At 41.5% G+C, this 22,689-nt stretch overlaps 1 protein-coding gene across 2 annotated transcripts in view; it reads left to right on the plus strand.

Annotated features, from left to right (window-relative positions):
• The window catches only part of ZNRF3 (zinc and ring finger 3), a 67,908-nt gene extending 46,679 nt beyond the window's left edge, over positions 1-21,229 (plus strand). For both annotated transcript variants that reach the window (XM_071762811.1, XM_071762812.1), the window contains 7 exons: positions 7,936-8,010; positions 10,351-10,482; positions 11,389-11,499; positions 12,488-12,655; positions 14,554-14,656; positions 15,398-17,143; positions 18,187-21,229. In XM_071762811.1, the coding sequence (XP_071618912.1) occupies positions 7,936-8,010; positions 10,351-10,482; positions 11,389-11,499; positions 12,488-12,655; positions 14,554-14,656; positions 15,398-17,143; positions 18,187-18,230 (2,379 nt within the window). In that variant the 3' untranslated portion in view covers positions 18,231-21,229. The remainder of the gene's footprint in view (positions 1-7,935; positions 8,011-10,350; positions 10,483-11,388; positions 11,500-12,487; positions 12,656-14,553; positions 14,657-15,397; positions 17,144-18,186) is intronic.
• Positions 21,230-22,689: the final 1,460 nt, after the last annotated feature.

Here is a 22,689-nt window from a genome sequence, read left to right on the forward strand (position 1 = left end):
ACTCCCAGTAAATTGATGGAAGTCCAAGCTGAGTAAGAACTAAACAATTTTGTAAGATATGCCCCATGTGCAAATTACAATAATACTAATAATTATAATATGTAATTTCTTTACATCTATATAAGTTTTTAGATTGTCATGATACTATGTGTCTTGTGAGCCTCTCAAACAGAGATATTCTTATTCTACATGCAGTATCTACCTGTTTCTCTAACAGGATAAATGCACAATGACAGACATGTTGGAAAAACTGCAGAAATGAGTTTGAAGCAGAAAAGTGAATGAGCAAGTAAGTACAGCTATGTTGGAGTTCAGAAATGAACACAAAAGAAAGCTGCCAAGCAGAATCAGATAAATGGATTAGAAAGTGAAGAAAATAAGGAACAGATATGGAGGCAGGGAATGGAATTATTTCGGATTTCACAGATGAGTGACATGCCTAATTTTGGTGCAGTAAGAGACAGAAGGCTTCGAAAGAAATTGGAGAACTGGGGAATGTAATCAGAGCTGCATCAGAGGGACTCCTATATTCAGACTAAAAGATAGTCAGACACAGCAGCGGTAGAAAATAGTGGATTAAAAGAATTTGCAAACATAAAGCAGGAATGTTTTGCGATTATTCTCATGGGATTGAGGGGGGGGGGGGGAAGGAGAAAATATAACACAAATTGTGCTTCATATCCTAATCTTTTTGAGAAAATTTGCCAGAAGCTGTTTTTTCCTCTCTAAACATTTTATCTTCACGATGACCATGCGAATATTATCTAAGGGTGCCTGTTTGGATGACATGATTTAATGTTTGTACCAAGTTCAAGAAATTGACTCTAAATGATCCAAGGGATCATACCATGAAGTCAAAATGAGTATGAAGTGGGCTTTCTTGTCAGTGTAGGAAGTCCCGACCAAGCCACTTGCAGTTCTAGGAGGTTTTTTCTTGAAGATTAGAGCAGCGATATGAACTCTCTAAACAGATTAGGTATATATTATCAACATTTAGCTTGTTGCCTTAGAATTGCTCAATAAGAATATGAAATTCTCACCAGAACTATTAAAATAACAAAAGAATGCATATATTCTAGTGCATTAATATCTCAGTTGTCTCTTCATTGTGTTTTGTTCAGTTGGTAAATCAAGACAATATTTGAAATTTTCAAGAGAATAATTGAATTTTTCAAAATGCTTAAAGAACTTGATCAGCTTTAGATAGGAAAAAAAGATGGACCTTATTTCCCAGGATTCAAACAGTGAGCTTTTAAGGGATAGGGTGGGAAGGCATTTGCAAAGAGCACGGGATACATAGACTCTCAATCCATGAACAGTGTTGAAACTCTTCTGGGAGGGTCCCTTCAGCTGACTGTAAGGGACTAATGAGCCAGCCTCGCTGTTTATGGGCTGTGGTTAACCTCTTGCAAGTTAGGATTTCCTGTAGCCAGCAATGAGCTGTGACCGCCAGCACCACAGTGTTAATGATGAGGTTAGGGCTGATGAATGGCTGGACTCCAGACAGCAGCCTTCACTGACAAAGAATCAAGTGGCTAGAGGGGGAAAAACATTGATGCCTGCAAGTGAAATAATGCAAACTCCAGAACCTATAATTCCCATGTTTAAAAAAAGAAAAGGAGAAAGAAACTGGGGACAACTTCAAACCAAGTGAAGCTTTTATCTCTGCATTCTGAATAGAAGATTGTTCTTCAGCAAAACTGGCTGCAAAAGCCAGGCCAGTTAAAACAATATGCAGGCTGCTTGCCTCCAAGTAACCAGAAATTGTTGGCTCAGAGTAGTCTGCTCTGAGGAGCCAACCTGCTGGGAGCCGTTATCCAAGCAACAGCCTGAATGTAATTCCTCCCACTGTGGAATGGCTCTTTGGCAAATGAAGACCCTAATTAAAGATGGAAGGGTTTCTGTTTTGTTTTTCTTTAATCCTTACCCTGAGGCCTCTGCAATACAGCCATGTCTCTGCTTGTGTGCAGAGAAGTTTCCAGTTTCCCTTTGTAACAAAAATCCTCCTTTTTTTAAATCAAAAAAATTAAAAAAAAAAAAATAAAAATCAATCAACTTACAACCAGGGTCCACCACAGTTAGAGACATTGTAACTAATCTAATCCAAAACCAAGAATCACTGTAAAGAAGTCCATGTCATCTTCTATTAGCCAGCTGATGGAAAGTTGCTATATAACCTAGAATAATGGGCTGCTGTGCAATCTTTTACTACTGAACTTGCTACCTAAGCTGATTCTTCTAGTGGATGAAGAGGGAAAGGAAGGAAGAAAGAGAGGGAAGACCTCACAGAATCAGTAGTCTACTGGATACAAAGGGAATTTTTGCATGCCTTTGTGCAGAAAGTATGAAGTCTCTGAGTAGGGGTTACATTCATATTCTGTAATTTTGGGTGGAGATGTTCATCCTCAACAGACAGGACAGAACCTCTGTGGGAATGCACTGTAGCATTTTAGCTCTGTGTAGAAGTAAAAGTACAATTGCTGCTTGACAACTCACCTTGGTCTGAACATACTCTCACAGACTACATGGAGATGGCACAGTAATGCTTCAAAGAGCACTGCATTTTCTGTCACTTTTGAGTCTTGGATCTGCTGTTTCATCACCTCGTATGATGATAGTGGTATATCTAAAATGTCCTTTTTTACCAGTAGATGTCAACCTATGGATGAAGGCCAGCCGCTTGATTGATGTGGCTAAGCAAGACAGATGACACTAAGCAGGAGACACTGAAATTTCATTCCCATCAGTTTATTACATTTGAAAATGGAATCATAGAATGGTTTTGGTTGGAAGGGAGTTTAAATGTCATATAGTTCCAAACCCCCTGCATGGGTGGGCAAACCTCCAACCAGACCAGATATATACCCAAAATTGGCCAAAGTCACTCCTAATTTTTCATGCTTAGTTATGCTTGTTTTCATTTCTTAGTGCTTTTGTACTCATAGTCGTACCTTTCTTACCTTCCAAATAGAGGATAGCAGTATGATACCAATTACCACAAAGCTCTTCAGCCTTTTGAATAATTTTTGTTTAATACAGCTGTGTCAGTATGTCTTGAGTAGACTACTGTAAATGCCTCAGACTTGTTCTGTACTCTTTACATCATTTCACACAGACTGAAGGTGTTTGAAATGTTTATAATTTCAATTTTTGTATTGGAACATGCACCTCTGCATAGGAGGAACTTTGGTACATTCTAACTGTTTACACAGCCTGCGTACTGTAGGGTTGGCTTCTTGCAGTGATCTAAATTAATAGTTCCTTTAACTTACACTTTCCTCTATCTTAGTTTTTAATGACTTCCATCAGCACCGCAGCATTGGTTGTATGTATGTTTTCATAATTATCTTAGATGTAGTTTGCTGTTCTCTAGTTCATCTGTTTTCAGTACACTTCTAATGCAAAGATAAAAGTTAAATGAGCTAGGTTGGCTGTAGTGATATTTTATAGTATATGATTTTTTAGTACATTCTTTCCAAAATATGCTCATCCTGTGACCATTATGTTTTGGAGGTAACTGTATATAGGAATTCCCTTGACCCGAAAAAAGCTGGATTATAAAATGTAGCGGCATTTGTGTGTAACAATGAATTGTCATGAATGCATCTACCCACTTCTTGCTGAGTGTGCTCTGTTCTCTGTTGGAGACCTGTCCCTCCTCTTCTCTCTTCCAGTGCTTTATCTCACTGTGATGACTGTGCCTTCATGTAGCAGCAAGGCTGCTGGCCTTCACAGTGGGCTGGGACAGCAGGTTTTTAGGGGTGACTCTGAAATGTGTCACAAGAGATGTGCAGCAAGCAGGTTTCACTATGTTCACGGTAAAATAAGTGTCCTTTTCATGTTAAAAAAAACCAAAAAGGATACAAGTTCTGAGTCTAGACCAATGTTTCTTCCTAAGCACAGGAAAAGGAGTTACCCTTGTTTTCTAATTCCCTAGTTTAACTGAGAGCCTCTTGGTACTGAGCAGTTTGAATCATATTTGTGTATATTGTTGATGTACATACTGCGTGAGGTGATAACTTTTCTTAAACTAGAGGTACATATTTTTTGTTTTTTTTCTTTTACAGACAAGTACATTGGGTTTTAGTGGTGATTATATTTTTACATTTTAAAATATTGCTTTTCCTATTTCTATACTTTTTGATAAAGCAACTCTCACAATGCCATAGAATGCAGTGTATATATAGGGCAATGTACAAAACAAAGCTCTAAGTGCCACAGAAATTGAGTATTCCAGTCACAAAGGAGTTTTATATTAGTGTGAGGATACTCAGGGATTTCACCATCTTGTGATATTCTGCTTTTGCTTTCAGACACAAATCTGAAAGGTTCCTTTTTTTTCCTCAAGAAAACGCTTGAAAAGGTGTCCTGCTTGTTGTTGCATTAACTTAGTTTCTGGAGTCACTGGGGAATTGCACATTAACAGGGCTGAGGCATCTGTTGTTAATTTGTAACTTCTGCTGTTTGCAAAGTGGATGATGTGCTTTTCTCCTTTCCTGGCTACCCTGCAGAATTGGCCCCTGGCCTGCTGTTTCATCTCACAGTGGTTCAAGAGGCAAGGTATTTTTTGGTGATTGGCTGAGCCTCATAGCAATGTAGCTGAGAGAGTGGGAATGCCTTGTGTTGTTCATATGTTGTTGTCTGTATTCCCTGTAGCTCAGAGACAAAAAGGTTTTCTGGCTTGACAGTTGTAATGAAAAGGTGTACTTGACATAATGCTGTGGGGGTTTGTGCAGGATTATCAGCAGTAAGAAGAGTGCAGCAGTGTTTGACTGCAGTGCCTTTGCCTGTTGCTGATGTTCTGTGCTTCTGCAGTACACTTTTGAGTCTGTGTTATAAACAGGGTTTACCCTGAAAATCAGAAAAGATTGTATTTTCCCCAGCAGTAGCAGCTTCTAACTGAATATGTTATGGATAGCCAAATGTCAATAGAAGCACATACCCTTTCTTACTTTAGCAGAAAGTATTACAGATGTATTTTCAGGGCTCGTCTCAATAGTAATATCCACTGCAGTTGATGTTTTAGCAGCCAGTATATAGCAGTCAACACATTGGCAGATTTTGCTGAGCTGTTTATTTTAGGGTTTTTTTCCCTCCTCTTTAATGGGATGTCACTTTTTTTATGCCCAGTTATGGGAAGGAGCATGTGAAATACTCCTGTGAAGAGTAGTTTCTTCTTCTGCAGTATTACGTACAGTGCTGTATAGCCTGCTCTGTTGTGATATGGCGTAAAGGTGGGAAGACCTTTCAGAAATACACTGAAATTCCTTCCTGAAATGCCTGCTTGTTTGCCATAGGCACTGTAAAAGCAAAGCATGTATCAGTACAGCCTCCCCTGCTCCACCCCCTCCCACCATCTAACGTGTGTCTTTATTTTTCATCTAGAGTTTGGCCACTTTGCTTAGAAAAGTGATTATGCGTCAGTCTTTAAGTGTGAAACAGCCCCAAATGACAGTCCCGTTTTCTGCAGAATGGCATTATTTGAAATGGGACTTAGACTGCCGCGTTATTTTGAGCTGTCTTGATTAGTGAGTTGTGGACAGGGTAATTTCAAAGATGCCTTAGTTTTAATTATCCTACAGTTTTGGGGAGGTGAAGAAGGAGGGGCGTCGTAGCAGCCAGGCTTTCCGGGGTGCTTTTTCCGGCCTGTTTTGTGAGGCGGGCAGCGGGGCCCCAGCTGCCATCTTGAGCCGAGGGGAAGGCGGTGGGTGCCAGAGAACTCCTCTCCGCGATCAGGCTCCAGCCTGCTCGCACTCGTTGGCTCCTCGGCAGAGTGCGGTGGTTTTAAAAACGAGGTGGAGGAGCAGTGAGGAGGGGGCGACGCGCTGCAGGCCCGGTGTGCTGGCGGCTGCTCTCTCATCTCATGACAGCCCAGCCTGGACGGTCCGGCAGGCTGCCGCTAATCCTTGGAACCGGACGCCCGTAGCGCTGGAACGGGTTCCGCGGAGTGCGGCGCCCACCTTCCCGCCGTCGGTGGCTTCCGAACCGCCGCGGGCTACCCGACGGCTCCCGCGCAAGGTGCTCGGGGGCTGAGGGTCGCCTCCTCACCGCCTCCGCTCCTGAGGCCTCGTTGTGCGAAGAGGTCTCCGCAGCACCTCGTCTTGCTCGGGGTTAGGCTCCCCAGCGACGCCGGCGAGAACCTGGCGTGTTTTCTAGGAGCGAACACCACTGCTTCTTCACCAGGACCAGGCGCTGGAGAGGACCGCGGCCCCGACGCTCCCGCCGGCTGCCGCACACTCCCTCCAAGCAGGATGTCATTTCCAGGGAGGGGCGGGGGCTGCGCTCGGGCGGGGCCCTGTGAGCCCCGGGAGACCTGCGCTGGGCTGCAAGCGGCCAAGGGGGGGGCCTCGGCAGACGGGGCTGCTGCCGTTGGCTGCGGTTTGAGGAGCTCAGCGAGGCTGCGAGAGCGGAGACGAGCCGGGCGGCTCACCCCACTCGCTGCTATCTTCTCCAGCACCCTTCTTCAACGCAGTTGCTTACTTTTATCTCTTAACATCATATTTTGCAATACAAAGTATACGATACAGATTACATCTTGGAAACTTAACGAATTGCTGCACCGTATATTGCTCATTCAGCGTTCAAAAAATTTGAAGTGTTTTTCTGAACCATCCTAAATCTCTTAAGAAATATCTAAAGAGATCAAAGTGTTGACTGACCAATCTGAAAGAATGATCTAAATGGTCTGGACAGTTCTGCAAAAACTGTGTCTCTGTAAAAGGTGCCTTCGAGGGAAACCAGGCTGAGCTTTTGCCTTAGAGCCACTGCAACGGAGAGCAGACAGTAGATTCCTTTTAGCTTTTCCTCCCCCACAGCTATTAGTGATTAGCCAGGTGTGCAGACTTCAAAGGGGACAAATACCTGCTGGGCTGAGACCCCCTTTCGGAGTTGGTTTCCCTCATGGTTGATGTAAAATAAAAACAAAATATTAGAATAGAGCAAAGAAAGTGACCTGTAGGTGTTCAAGCTAACATCTCTCTACTGGTCAATATTCTTTCTGGAAAATTCTGGGTGATATTTCATCATTTACCACCTTCATATGTTTCCTTTACAGCTCATTTTAAGTTCATTTCTGCCAGTCTCCTCTCATTCGGTACTGTAATGGTGGTAGCTGTCATGGCTCGGAGAAGTATTACTTGCACTCTGCAGGCAACAAAGGCAGCAGCAGCTTGAAAGATTACCGGGAATGTTTGCTTTGTGGAGCCATTGAACAACAGTTGAACAGAATGAAACACCCCATCTTTTACCCTTGGTCATTTGAATACTGTTTTCTCAATGCCAGAGGATTTTAATATGTTCTAGTGTCTCCTGTGTGCTGTTGGTAGCTCCGGGTTTGGGCTGTGTAGTTGATGAACCTAGCCGACCACTTAAACATGTGAAGAAGTGATATGGTGAAGAAGTGTTGTATGCAACCACTCCGACCTCTAATGGTCAGAAAGAGCAGTATTCTCCAAGGCACTTTTTGCAAGGATTGCGGTATGCTGGAGTGTGTCTATGTCATGACTGTGAGAATGAAAAGGTGTAAAGAACCTGGTCTGCCTCTATTTTCCACATTAGTGAGTTTGTCTCTCCACCCCAAATCACAGAGAATTGTTTTTAGTGGCGCTTCTAAGTAAGGTGAAGAAAAATAATATAATTTAATTTTTTAAAATTATATTTAAAGTTCCTAGAGGATTGAAATTACGTTTTAATTCCTTTAATAGGTTGTTGAAGGAGGAGATTGAGAAGAAAGGGGGACAGATTCTAGTGAAGTTTAACTATGTTCCATGCTGGTTCAGGGACTCCTATGTTTGTAATTACTCAGCCGTTTGCTTTAACTACACAGAAACACAAAAAGTTAAGTTTGCTATCTGGAGATAAGGAGAGGGAGTAATTTTTGAGGCAAGAAGTCACCTTTTTGGGGTGGGACTGAGGATGCTGTCTTTCTTATTGCAGGCAAAACGAGCAGTACAGCGAGGAGCTACAGCGGTCATCTTTGATGTTTCTGAAAACCCAGATGCCATTGATCAGGTATGAAGAAGGGAGCCTAGTTTTATTATGGCCTCTGTTTGGTTTTTTTAGGGCTGCTGAGGCAAGACTCAAGAGCATACAGGTCTTGGAGCACACTTACCTTAAGATGCAGCTACTGGCCTTGGGTAACATGGTGCTGTGGTTTTCTTGCCCATCTTCTGCCAGGCAAGAAGCAATGGGGGTATTGAGAAAAATAAAAGTTTGGGGGAGTTAATTTTTCTTCAAGCCTTCGCTAGAATCCAGAATCCAAGTCTTGGATTAAGGTTTTGAGGAAGAATGGAGGCAATTTTTTTTCACCCAGTATCTATTTAAGGAGGGATTTTTTGCACAGCTCTGTGTAGGAAACAGAAGGTGTTTGGCCCTACCTGACTTGTAATTGATCGTAAGGTTGAGCAGTTGCTATTTTTGCAGTTGTAAAAGGTCTTTCAAACTTAGTTCTAAACAAGATGCTTACAAAACTTAAAAACACTTTTTTCTTATCCACAGCTTATGATTTCTGTCTGGACTGTATATTTTGTGGACAAGCAGGGTTTTTCTTTTTTTGAGGTGTCAGTACACCTTGCATTTTTTAATTTGAAGCGGATGAGGTAGTAGCTTTGTTAAATGCTTTGACAAGATCTTCCAGCCAATTCTGAGTTACTTGAGAAAGAAGAAACTCAAAAAGCACAAAACCAGTTTTATTTTGGTTTTTTCTTTTTTTCTTTTTTTTTTTTTTTCTTTTTTCTTTTTGGTCTCAAAACAAACTGAATTTTTTAAGGCAGAACCTGAATTTTTTCAGGGGGAAGAGGGAGACCATTGATGTTTACATTAAAAAGCTGGCTTTAATTCTGAAATGAGCATCTGTGGACAAACGAATGCAAGCCCTGTGCAATGGGTGCTGTGAGAATTGTGCTCTGCATGTTCGTCAAGGCTATGGCCTTGATCTTGCAAGCATTCTCAGTGATATCTTTCCCCCTTTATACACAGAAAAAAATCTGCACAATGATGTAATCTGTTTTCCAACTTCTTCTATATTACTGCTTCCAGTTACTTTCAGCCATGCTGCTTTGAACTTGTTAAGCTGACTTTACTGCCTCTTGCTCTGTTCCATCTGTCCTTCCTTGATTCTTGGTAATAGGGTGCAACTGTCACCAGTAGCAGAGAAACTAGTTTAGAGAATGAGTGTTTTGGGTGTACCAGTAAAATGGAAAGAGGTTAGTGGCTTAATGCAGTAGCTTGCAAAGTAGGCTGTGTTAGAGGGCAGAGCAACAGCCTATGCAAACACTCACAAACAGGAAAGGAATAATTAGTCCTAGCTTTCATGCTCATGCATAAGGGTTACTTGACTGGCTTGCTCCTCAAGCTTCTGCGGACACTTGCATTTCAGACATATTCACCCTCATCCAAAGTCTCCAGAACCCTTGATACCAGGGGATACTAATGAATTTGCCCTTAAAATAAATACCGTTTTGTCACTTGCAACAGAATTGTAGAAAACAATGACAGATGGCGACAAATGCGTTATCTGGAGTATCTTTGATTCACACGGAAGTATCCTAAGACACTGAGGGGAGCTGTTTAGGAAGCTATTTTAAGTATGCTTGTCACCAAGCAATAGAACAGCCAAGAGAGAGTGCTTTGAAAGGGAGGAGTGATGTATTATGAAAGGTGATCCTTCCTGCCAGTCAGTGAACAAAAATAGGAAGCATGCCTGACCAGAACGACAATTGGCCTTAGACAATTTGATAGCAGAATTGCTACCAAATAAAAGGACTTTATGTACAGATTTTGTGGGTCCCATTGATCTGTGTGTCTTTTGTGGTGCACTAAAAATTAAACTTTGGTTTTAGAACTGCTCTATGGAGTCTGATTTGTTTCATAGTTTTATTTTTACATAGTTTGAGGAGAAGTAACAGCACCCAGAGCATCATGTTTAGCAAGTCTGGCAACATGAAAAAGCTACTGAGGAGCTGGATTCATTCTTTCTTAGAGAAGAGAGCTTGAGAAAAAATGTGTGTCTAGGGGTGTAGAGACAGTGATTGGATTTGGCCTTAGGCCTGAAAGCATGGTAGACATGTAGGATCCCTGGGTTGGATTCAAGTATTTCAGCTCTTCAAAAGACATGTGTTTTAAAAAGGGTTTGATCATTGTTCTGAGAAGCCCAGTAAAATACTAGGAAGATTCTGTTTTAAAGTCAGGTTTAACTCTGGAATGCTTAAATGAAGGTCTATGCTAGAAGAGAACAGCTAGCACTTGAATCAGTTCCACATTCATATCCCTTTGCTCTTCACTCTAATATCCAAAAGAGGGGTAGTTTTCCTGAAACATGCTTTTTGAGCAGATGATTATTTTTTGTTCTAGCTGAACCAGGGCTCAGAGGACCCTCTGAAGAGACCAGTGGTCTATGTGAAGGGTGCTGATGCTGTCAAGCTAATGAACATAGTTAACAAGCAGAAAGTGGCACGAGCAAGGATTCAGCATCGCCCCCCTCGGGTGAGACTTTAAGAAACTTTATCTAGGTGTTACACTGCTGTTACTTCATGCAGTGCTTGCTAACTGCACTGAGTGTGAAGACATTTTGATGCTCCCCATGAGCATTAATACATGTGAAATTCTGTTGACCTAAATAAATTGAGCAACTGCACTGTGGACAAACAGCTACACTTGATGTAAGTATTAGAATCTACAATGTGACATCTGATGTCTTTCAGAAGGATTCCTTTGAATATGTAAATGGCTAAAAACCTTATGCAATAGAAGTTTCCTGTTTCTTAATTAACATAGTTACTGCACAATCTGGTAGTTCAAATTTGTAAGTTAGTTTGCCCTCTGTTATCTAATAATTCTTTGTGATATTTTAAACATGCATTAATAGTTTGATATCTGATATTTGTAATATAAAAGTTTTTCCAGAGGTTTTTTAACACTCTATATATGTATATTGGGTCATTTATGTCACAGTTATCACTTTTTTTTGTTGTATTCTTATGGAATTCTGTGAAGACATTTATTTGAGAAACTGGCCATTCACTGAAAATTCAGATTGATTTTCACTCACTTAACTGTACAAGGAAACAAATAAATTGTGAAAATTTATGTTAGTGTGATTCACTCAAGTTAAAAAATCTGGGGTTTATGGGATTGGTTTAGAGATGCTGTATATCTGAAATCTCCTGACTGGCATTCTGTGTATTTCGTTCACTTTCAGTGACATACAGTTCCCAGGTTTTGTGTCATAGAATCACAGTTAATGAGCAGATCAGTGTGTACTTTGGCTTCTGCCATTGTCCCTATGTACATTTGACGATGACCACTGAGAAAGTAGAGAAGAGAAAGGAACAATAGATTGGAGTAGGATCTAAAGAAAGGAAAAATAATATTAATGTTTTCATTTTTAAGCAACCCACGGAGTACTTTGATATGGGAATTTTCCTGGCCTTCTTTGTCGTTGTATCTCTTGTTTGCCTCATTCTTCTTGTCAAGATCAAATTGAAACAGCGGCGTAGTCAGGTAAGAGCAGGAGTGGGATATTAGCTGAATGCTGAGAGTTTGCTTCCCTTGCTTTGTTCTAGAATTTGGAAGGGAGAACACATTTGGTTGTTCAGAGGTTGATGATCAGTAGCACTGATGTACTTCTTTAGAAGTCCAAGCTCTTGTTGCTCTATTGTGGAGAGTATAGCAGGACTGAATACAAATCACAACTCTTTTCAATAGAATAACATCAATTGATTTTTAATTTGTAGAGATTTGCAAGGTGAAACATTTGGTTAGGAGAAATTCTAGGTGAAATGCTTTGAGTTTATACTGTCAAACATGAAAGGGAAGGTAAATAGAAACTCATGGACTCTGAGGTTTGTATTTATAAGCATGTAAAAGGAAAGCAAAGCACTGTAGATGCTTAGGACTCTTGCTGTAGGTGTATTGAGCAGGAATTGAAAGATGTTATGGGCCAACAGCAGTGTTAAAATACAGAATTAAAAAGGGGGATGATAAATTTTGCTATGAATTAAATTTGAGGGGAGGAGGAAATAATGCAAGTAATTTAGTAAAGTTTCATTTTAATCCTTCTCTCAAGTATTGGTTCTGGTTATATGATGGTAACAGCATAATAGGGCATTACAGTAAATATTGACAGTTTTCACCAAAAAGATTCCTGACCAAGTCTGACATGTTGCCTTGTAGTTGCTGCCTGTTAACTCAGCAGTTGCAGTGTATCCCAATTGGCAGCACCCTGTTTCAGTTCAGAGTCTTATAATTCTCACTACTGAATGTAGCACACATTCTTTTCATGGGGCTTCTGTTCTCAGTCCTAATTAGCCCTCTCTCTGCCTAACGTATGAAGTTATACATCGTTCTGGGACAGATGTGATTTGGTAAAATATGTTAATTCGGTATGGTGGTGTTTCTTTGCTACTACACTATAGTCCCTTATGCAGTAATGTTGCTTTTTAATTATTATTATTATTAATAATCTTTTTTTCCCTTCCTTTTGTTGTAGAATTCCATGAACAGGCTTGCAGTGCAAGCACTGGAAAAAATGGAGACCAGGAAGTTTAAGTCCAAAAATAAGGGTCACCGAGAAGGTAGCTGTGGAGCACTAGACACACTCAGTAGCAGCTCCACCTCTGATTGTGCCATCTGCTTGGAGAAATACATTGATGGGGAGGTAAAAGATAAATGTTTTTTTCAGCATGGCCTAAGAATGTAGCTGTTTTGTTTTAGCACTGTGGTAGCCAGTTGGGTACAGTTGGGTACATTGTGTACTGAGGTTATGCTGCTTGCCAGACTGATTGCATTGAATAGCCAACTCAGCCTCACAAGCATTCTGCAGCTCCCAAAGAAATCTCAAGGGCTTTTCCCCATACTATGAATTGAGAGGTGAGGAATCTTGTTCTGCAAGTTGCTGCCTCCATCAAGTTGCTTTTCTGAGGAAGAATGCTGAAGAAGTCAGAGTTATCTCAGCATTTAGTTCTCTGGGTACTTTTAATAAATTGTGTGCTAAGGTGATGATACATGCAAGCACACATTTTGTGTTTTGCTTCTCAAGCTTGGATGGCACCTTGTTTTTTAAGTGTCCAGTACACAGCCCCATTGGTAAAACAGAGGAGGAGAAGCTAAAAGGTTCAAGATCCGTTCTTTGACTCTTTGGTTACCGTCGCTGCAGTGATAACAGTGCTTGCCTTTTGTGACACACTTCTACCTAGTGGAAGCGATGAAAGGATGACGTAGATAACAGGGTCCTTAGAACAGAGGAAGTCAGTAGTCACATCTTTAAACTTCTGTATTTTATATTAAAATTAGTCACAGAAGAATCATAATTTTTAAAGTTCTGCAAGCCACAAACAAAAAGCTAATGAAGTTAGCTGATGGGAAATTATTCAGAGTAGCAAGGATGAAGCTGGACAAGAACTTCAGAAGGGCCATACAAAACTGACTGACCAGGAAATTCATGGATGAACTTAATGAAGCGATGTACATTGTGAAGAGCTTCATATGTATTTATGATTGGTTGTGAGGTGAGCATTACTGTTTAGTAGCAAGATCTTGAAGCTCTTTTAGATAGCTTTGTGAAAGCAGATTGGTTCTTTGTTGCAGTCAAAAAAGGCAAATCAGATACTGGAAATGAGAAGGGGAAGTCTGGAGAACTGAAAAGAAAACATGCCACTGTATGTTCTGTCATGCTCTCATATTGAGTATTGTGTGTACTTCTGATCTCAATTCATATGACATATGCTCTTTTCTTCAGAAAAGAGCAAGCATGTAGTGGTCAAAGATTTGGAATGATTTCTGTACAAAAAATTATTTGATGGGCTAGGATTGCATGGGCTAGTTCTAGGTGACTTGAATGCAGAGGGAATACAAAATCATGAATGGAGAGCATGGGCAGTAACCAGACATTACTTTTTTTCCAGTACAAGATCGGGTGCAATAAAATAATACTGCTGGAATCCAATCTAAATCAAAATGTGGTGTTTCTCCACCAGCAGATAGTAGCCCTGTGAAACTTTCTGTCAAAGCATGTAACAAATTCAAAACCTGCACTCAAGGCAAGACCTGAGAAGTACTTGGAAGAGAGATCTGTTGTGGGTTTCTGAACTGGTAGATATCCCACAGCTCAGGAAGTCTCGTAAACAGTTAATAGCTCAATGTTGTGAGTGCTGGGCAAGGGAAAAGGTATTATATATGCTGTGTTGTTTTTACTTTATCCTCAGTGTTTTCCATTGCCAGCAGTTGTAGGCAAGATGCATCAATTTTGATTTTTTTTTTTTTCTTTTTATGTTCATTGAATATATTAAGGAAAACTTTAATGATGGGCTTCTTCAAGGTGTCAGGTCATGAGGACACACAGCAGAACTATCCTAAAGTGTAGTATATCTGCATTGAGTTATAATATGTCTGCAGACTATTCTTTTTCAGTGATAGCTGATCACTAGCTGTTACTTAGCACTTCTAGACTAGGAATTTATCTGTTTAGTAGCTGGGTTGAAAAAAATAAAAATAAGCTATGAAAAATTCACTCATTAGGAGAGAGTATTTTTCATTTTCCTTCATCTCTTCCTGTAGGAATTGCGTGTCATTCCCTGCGCTCACCGATTTCACAAGAAATGCGTGGATCCTTGGCTACTGCAGCATCATACCTGTCCTCACTGCCGCCATAACATCATAGGTAGGTGCTGCAGTACAGGTGCTCTGTTGTGTCATCCGTGTTGGACTTAACAGCTTACAAGATCAAACAGAAATTGCACCTGCTTGTAAATCTCCATAGAGCCCACAGTTTCTATTGAAAAACAGCCCTAGAAATACAGTTAGGACTAAGTTCTTTGGAAATGACTGCATGTCTTGGAATAACCACATTTCTGGTTTTCTCTCTTCTGGGTGCCAGGAGGAAAAACAGATACAATATATGAGTATGTTTTCCTCGGTAATTATAAAGAAAACGCAATACATTGGGTTTTGTCTTTCCTTGGTGGTGTAGCTTGGAATATTGTTTCCCTTAACTTAACTTCTCCCCCTTCTGTTTCTTCTCTTGGAAAAGTTTTCCATTAATACACATTTATGTAAAATAATGTTTGAAGTGAAAACTTGAGCAGTGACTGCCAGCCTTGCTTTTAACCTGTGAGATGAGGAATGCTGTGTAATCATCTGGTTTTGCTTGTGTATCACTTCACTTCTTGTGCTTTTTAAGTAAATACAGGTAAGTGTTTCAAAGGCTTTAAGGCAGATGTTCTTGACTTACTTTGGTTGGTTGATTTTCCTTCTGTGTAAAAATTTGATGCTTTAAAAAAAACCCTCCTCTGTTTGTATAATGTAACTATATTAATAACAAAATAGCCTTCTTTCTTCCATAAAGTATATTTCTTTTTATTCCTTCCTACTTCTGCTTCTCCACTCTACTTCTCTCATTCAGAACAGAAGAAGGGAAATGCAGGTCCAGTCTTTCTGGAATCTATCAACCCAGCACGCAGCCGGCAGCAGAGGGTGATTCTGCCTGTCCATTACCCAGGCCGAGTGCACAGAGCCAACCAGATAACAGCGTATCCCACTCGGACAAGCATGGATCCTCATGGAAACCCTATCACAGTACTTACAGTTGAGCGACGTGGTGAACAGAACCTTTACCAAGCCCAGTCCCCAGCCTATATCCGAAGTTATCAGCCTATACATCTGGACCATGCTTTAAACACACATCACTGTAGCCTGGAACATAGGGCTTACTCTCCAGCTCAGAACTTCCGAAGACCAAAGTTTGGTGGACGGAACTTTTCCAAAGCAGCATGCTTTTCCCAATATGAGACAATGTATCAGCACTACTATTTCCAAGGCCTTAGTTACCCCGAGCAAGATGGACAGCCTCCAGCTGGCATTTCCTCAAAGGGTCCTTCCCGTGCCTTTCAGCCTGGTAGCAGCATGCTTTTCCCTCCTGTGGTACACGTAGTGCCCTCATCCCGCTTGGAGAGTGGCAGTACCTCCAGCTTTAGCTGCTACCATGGTCATCGTTCTGTGTGCAGTGGATACTTGGCTGACTGCCCTGGAAGTGACAGCAGCAGCAGTAGTTCTGGTCAGTGCCACTGCTCCTCTAGTGATTCCATGGTTGACTGCACTGAGGTCAGCAACCAAGGGGTCTATGGGAGCTGCTCCACCTTTCGCAGCTCTTTGAGCAGTGACTATGACCCATATGTTTACCGCAGTAAGAGCCCTTGCCGAGTGGGTGAGGTTGGCGGTGCAAACAGGGGTGCAGTTGTTCTCTTGGAGGGCCCCCACCACGATGAGCTTCCAGCTCATGGTCACAGTCTAGTGGGTGCTGACTGCCGGCCTGTGCCAGCTTCTTCCTCAGGGGACCAACTGTCAAACTGCAGCATGGATATGAACTACAGCAGTAATTCCTCGCTAGAGCACAGGGATCCAAATGGCACTACCTCAGAAGGAGGACACGAGGCCACTCCTGGTGCTGCCTTGGATGTTAAAAGGAACTGGAAGAATCCAGAGACAGCAGGGCCACTTATGGAGCAAGCATGCGCCTGCTGCTTTGAGCTCCAGCACTCTGCCCTGGAGCCTAGCAATGGGACAGCTGACTGTGGTGCACTCTTCCTTAGCCCACCACTGTGGGGAACGTGTGGACCAGGAATAGAACCACAGTCAGGGAACACGATGGGCTTGTACAGTATTAACACAGACCACTTACATAGGACAGATGGGGTGAAATATGAGGGGTTGCCCTGCTGCTTCTATGAAGAGAAGCAGGTAGCCTGTAGTAGCAACAGTGGCAGCGGAGGTGGTGGCTGCTATACAGAAGACTATGCAGTGAATGTGCAGTACACGCTTCCTGATGACACCTTGCTAAGTTGCTGTAAGGGTGTGTGTGATCTGGGTCAACGTATTCCCATAATTCCTGAAGACAGAGACTGTGAGCTGATCCTGCCTACAGATTGCCAAGGGACCCACACAGGAGGCTGCAGTTCCTGGGATGGAACACTTGAGGTAGATACTTACCTGCACTGCCAAGGTATAGGAGAGGTACAGGACGGGAGGGAGATGTGCTACGGGGCAACATCATTCCTGCAGCAAAAATACTCTCAGGAGGAGGAAGCCAGAATACTGTTTCCCAGTCCCACTCTGAACTCTCAGAAGCTGATGATGACCTCAAAGGCCACAGGTAAGACACTTCACTACCTTTCTGACCTAGCGTATGAAATGCTGCCATCTTCCTTGGTATCTGCAACCATAAAGGTTATGCCATCTTCTGCATAAGATCAGGTTATTGACTAATTCGTGGCCCAAAAGTGTTACTCTCTTGTTACCAGCGTTCATTTGGTTATAGCTAGAGAAATAGAAGATGATGGTTTACTAAAAGCTTTCATACTTATCCTTTGTGGTAAAGGAAAAAAAGTGACTGCTAATATCAGGCCCCCATTAGAGCTCCCACAGCCAGGGACACTGTGCCAGTCATGGTGAGCTGCCTAAGTAGGCAAGGCCAGAGTGCTGAGAGGGGACAGAGAAGCTGAAGGACAAAGAAAATGAGTTAAAGGCGTAGAATTGCTGTAGAAGAACATGTTGAAGTCTCCTTTGGACATACACCAGGGGAAAAAAGAACCACTTGCATAATGAAGGGGATATTCCTTACCTGGATTGCCAGGGCTGTTTTTTAGGGTGTTCATAGAATCACAGGATATCCTAGGTTGGAAAGGATCTCAGGCCATCATCAAATCCAACCTGCTGCTCAAAGCAGTGTCAACTCTGGGATCAGACCCAAGTTACCCAGTTTGTCAGATTAGACCAAGTTTATCCAGTCAGGCCACAGGAACCTCCGCAGATGCTGAGTGCACTCCCTGTCTGGACCCCTGTTCCCATGTTTGACTGACAGCACGGTGAAAAGTTTTTCCTTATATCCAGTCTGAACATCTCATGTTTCAACTTAAGCTCTTTACCTCTTTTCCAAAATGCATCACTGTGAAAACCCTAGCTCCATCTTTGTGACAGCCTCCATGGCTACTAGGGAGTGCCCCCAAAGCCTTCTTTTCTGCAGGCTGAAAAAGCTTCAATCCCTCGGCCTCCTCTCACAGGGTGAGTGCTCCAGCCCCCTGAGCACCCTGGCTCTCTGCTGAATTCCCTCCAGTCAGTCAATGTCTTGTTCTCCAGGCCCCAAAATTGGATGCAGTATTCTAGATGCAATGTTCCTGAGTTTTCTTTATCCTTCAGGTGCTGTATCTCATCCTTTGGAGAGAAGCGAAATCGGTGACTAGACCTGTCCAGATGATCCCGGATGGAGAAGCGGAGCTTATCAGAGACTCCAAATTCTCATGGACTTAATATTTTTAAGCTTTGACAAACACACTAAAGTGGTAATGTGGAGAAGTCCCTCCCCCTCTTCCTCTATGTCCACATCAGCTTGATTGTCTCCTTTCTCCCTCTTGCCTGAAGTCTTCAGGCCTCCATTTGTGAGAAAGCCCATTTGGGACATGGTGTGGAGCATTCTGAGCTCTAGTGCCATTTCTATATTAAAGACAAAGTATTATTTATATTTACTTTTTAGAAGTGACTGTGCCAGCTCTTACTAAGAGGTAGCACGGTGTGTTAAATAAGCCAGGCTATGTGTAGATGCTGTTATCTCCTACTTAAAGGAGTCCAGCCTTTGATAAGCTCAGGGCTACACCTGCCTTAGAAACCAGATAGCACCTTGAGGGATACAGCTGCAGAATGGATGCTCAGTTACTGACTAATCCTAGTAGCAAATCCTATAGCCAGGAAGATATATGAGTGATTTTGAGGAAAGTGAAGCATTGGACTTTCTCCTCTCCCCTCCTCCCCATTTCATGCTGCTCTGATGATTTGGCTAGGAAGGGCCTCCTGCCATTATGATGTTTTAACAGAGTGGGTGTAGGGAAACTGGTAGCTCATGTTCTCATCCCTGCTTCTTGCTAAACAATGGACTTCACTGTGTCATCGGATTGGTGAATAATGCTGGGGACCCCTCCCTCAAACAGCTGCTAGAAAAAAGTGCTTAGAAAGGGTACCTTTGTAGGTAATGAACCTTGCCTTCCATAGGAAGTTTTTCAGGCACCTGTAGCCTCTGTTACCACTGTGACAAACGCTGACATGTGCAGGAAAAGAGAGCTTGCAGGGTGCTTGCAGCTTGGCTGATGCATTCTGGAAACAGGTCAGAAGGTATTTTGTTTCCCTCTAGACTGCAAGCATGCCCAAAGGGAAGCAGTGCTTGTCACCTTTTGTGTGTGTGGAAAAGTGGTGAGAGACTTGGTTTAATCATTGTTTTCTTCTTTGATGTGGTTGATGTAGCTTCCATAGATCAATCTTTTTTAAAGGTTTCTTAGGCCCAGCTGGTTGTGCTTCAGTTTTGTCTTGGGTACAGAGTGTTCTCTGTACCCCATTAGCCTGGGCACATAGTTTTGTTCTTGTTCTTGTACTAGTGGGGATGTTTATTATCATGAGATAACATACATCATCACTTCTGATAGCAATTGTTTCCTGTGGAAACAGCAGCTTCTGAGTAAGAGGCTACCATAGCATGGTTTAAATTGCCTGTCATGCTGCATGTGCCTGAGGACACAGTGTCATCCTGTCTGGTGTATTAACAGCAGGAATTCTCCTAAAGGGAAACCAATTTAGTAATGCCCACAGTGCCAGTCATCTGAAAGACTTGTCCGAAGTTCAGTACAGTTTGGATAGACTTAAAAGACACAAAAAAGATATGCACAGTTCATGCTACATTTTCTGCCAAAGTAATGTCTGTGACAGCACTGGGCTGACTACGAGAACCAGCAAAGTTAATTTGTTTGCTTTATAGTCCCAAATTAAGTATTTTAAAAGAAGCAATCATCTGAGAAACAACAAATACATTCATCTGTTTACTGTTACTTAAGTTAGGAAGAAGTAATTCTCTTTAAAACAATTAATGTTAAATCTTTTTACATGCACAAACACCAAAACCAGGCTCTTCAGAGAATTATTACAAGGCAGTGTCTGGATATAAGATTAAGAGAAAAATTCCAGTGACACATTTTCTGCATGTAAAGCTTATTGAAAACTTACTTATTTTCAGAATGACTGAACTAAGTGGTATCTGTTGGGAGAATAAACTCAAAGTTTGGGGTTTTTTGTTTGGTTGGTTTTTTAAGTCTTACTTTTCTCCTTCCTATACTCAAAAGAAATGTGTTGTAGGAGCTATGGTGTACTACCTTGGTTCTTCTGCTTGGTGCTTTGTGAGGCACTGTCTAAGGCCACCTAAGATGTTTTGTGCTCTGTAACTACACAGCATGTTGTGGTAAAATGCAGTTTTAAAAAAGAAATCTTCATGTTCTGGCTCATGGTGTTTCTGGATGTACTGGTCTCATTCATATGTTATGGAAATCTCTGCCAGTACAAGTCTCTGTAGGCCATACCACACAGGTACCCTACACTTGGTTTCTGTGTTTGGTTTTATATTCAACATTTACATAATTCCCTGCTACCTTTATGTCCATACAGACTTACAGGGTCTCTGGCCATCATAGGTGGTTTTTATAACAAAATGCCTTTCTACTACTTACATGAACAGTTGTCATTGTGTTTGGCTCATGAGGCACTATTTAAAATGTTTTTAATTAAAGTTATCTTATAGCACTTAAAATTGTTTTGTATAAAATTCAATGTAAAGATTTGTAATATGGTCAAAGGGCTCTTTCTCCTTCATTACCATTTAAAAAATGTTTTAAAAGCTAGAAAACATCTTGTATATATTCTGTATATGTATAGCAGCACATTTCATTTATGGAAATATGTTCTCAGAATATTTATTTACTAATATATTTATCTTAAGCCATGTCTTATGTTGAGAGTGTGTGACAATATTGTAATAATCATTGAAAAATCACTAACATGAGGCCCTGTAAATACATGATAATTGCACACAAAGATTTTACAGTACTTGCCGACCAAAAATGATTTAAGAGAGGTTGTAGTTACCTGCAGTTTTGTAAGAAAGTGTACAAATGTATGTATTAAAAAAAAAAGAAAAAAAAAAAAAAAAAGGCAAAACCACAGAAAAATACAGTTTTATTGCATATGCTTGTGGAATTTGTCCTTCTTGTTTTGGGGGAAAGGACATGGATAGCTGTATTCCTCAAAGTATGTTCCTAGTTATAGAACTGTAGAAAACCAATATTTTTTTCTTAAATACGAGATGAGTGTATATGTATGCACATATACCCACATACAGATTCTAACAAAAATAATCATGATAAAAAGTTCTGAAGTGTGGTTTTTTTTTTTTTCTGGAAATAATCAAAAATTTTCTATTTCAGGACCCCTGAACTTTCATCAAATGCCACAGTTGAATATCCACCCAAAATTAGCATTTTCCCTATTTATCTGCCCTATTTATCTGTCCCTGGGTCGTCTCGGGCAGTGTCTGAGGAGTGAGGCTGCCCTTGCCTCACAGCCTTGGTCATGCTGGGCTGATGCTGCTGTTGAGGGGTGAGCTGGATCCATTCATTGTGGGGAAAGATTACTTTGGAAGGGAAGAAGCGTGAAGCACTGGTACTGGTAAAGTAGTGCAGGGGAATATTCTGAGGAAGACATGGTATGAAGCTTGGCCAGAGGAAACAGAGGAAATGCAGTGGAGCCGAGACTGAAGCATGGCATCCCTGAGGAGCAGGCCACAACCTGGGCCTGCATGAGGGGAGTGGTCCGGGGGGGGAGTCTGACAGGCCCCTGCAGTCTCCAGACACATGCAGTCTCTAGACACATGTGAGGCATCCTCAGTGATGTTTGGAGCCAGCCTTGTAGCAGAGGAATTTAATTTTGGTTTAATTTAAGTAAAAATAATTTAGTGTCCTGAAATTAAACTTTTCAAGAACTGAGTCAGCAACTGGATGAATCATGTCTTGAATAGTTAAGCTAGAGTCAATTCCGGGCCCTTGGTCATGAAATCATGAGGTAAAAAAGAGTGCTGTACCACTCTTTTTTGTCGTCAGAGGGCATAATTTGACCAAACGTGTTTATGCAAACAGCAAAAGGGGCTTGGAGGGCTGCCGATAGCAACTCTATGTGTGTAAAGGTATGTAATATGTTTTTGTGTTATTTTGTAACCAGTTTGCTTTCATACATTATTTATTTCCTATCTAATGATATATGTATACACAAACACTAAATCTTTTCCAGTCTTCCCCTCCAGTTACTTTCTTCTCCCAAAGATTTTTACTGTGGACTTTTTCCCTCCTTTCGTCTGTCTTTGGTTGCAGTGCAGTTCAGTCACCTCAGAATGAGCCTTAGCTATCGCCGACCGTTGGTTTTGGATGTGAAAACTCCATGTTTGGGATGATGGGCTGTTGAACTGAAGAACAGCGTTTTGCATGGGACTCCATTTAGTCTGAGGCTGTTACCCTCCTCATCTCAAGTATTATGGCCAAGCCTGGTCTGTTTGAGAGCACAGGTATAGTAATGGAAGAGCAACACTCAGAAGGGAGCTAAGCAGTTAAGCCCACAAGTGCTTCCCAAAGTATGTGCCCTTTTTTTTTTTGCTTGAATTGGTAATTCCCTCTAATTATAGATAGGCATTTTATTCGCAAAGTAGTTCATTAAACAATTTTTCCTAAAAATAGCATTAAACTTGCCCTAAATGTTTGGCTGATGTGGCTATGTTGATAGGTCACATCTGAGTTTCCATTGTTTTTATGGTCCCCTTTTGCTATTTCTGAGTAGTGTTTT

The sequence above is a fragment of the Heliangelus exortis genome, chromosome 19 (genome assembly GCF_036169615.1).
Source record: "Heliangelus exortis chromosome 19, bHelExo1.hap1, whole genome shotgun sequence".
Lineage (NCBI taxonomy): Eukaryota > Metazoa > Chordata > Aves > Apodiformes > Trochilidae > Heliangelus > Heliangelus exortis.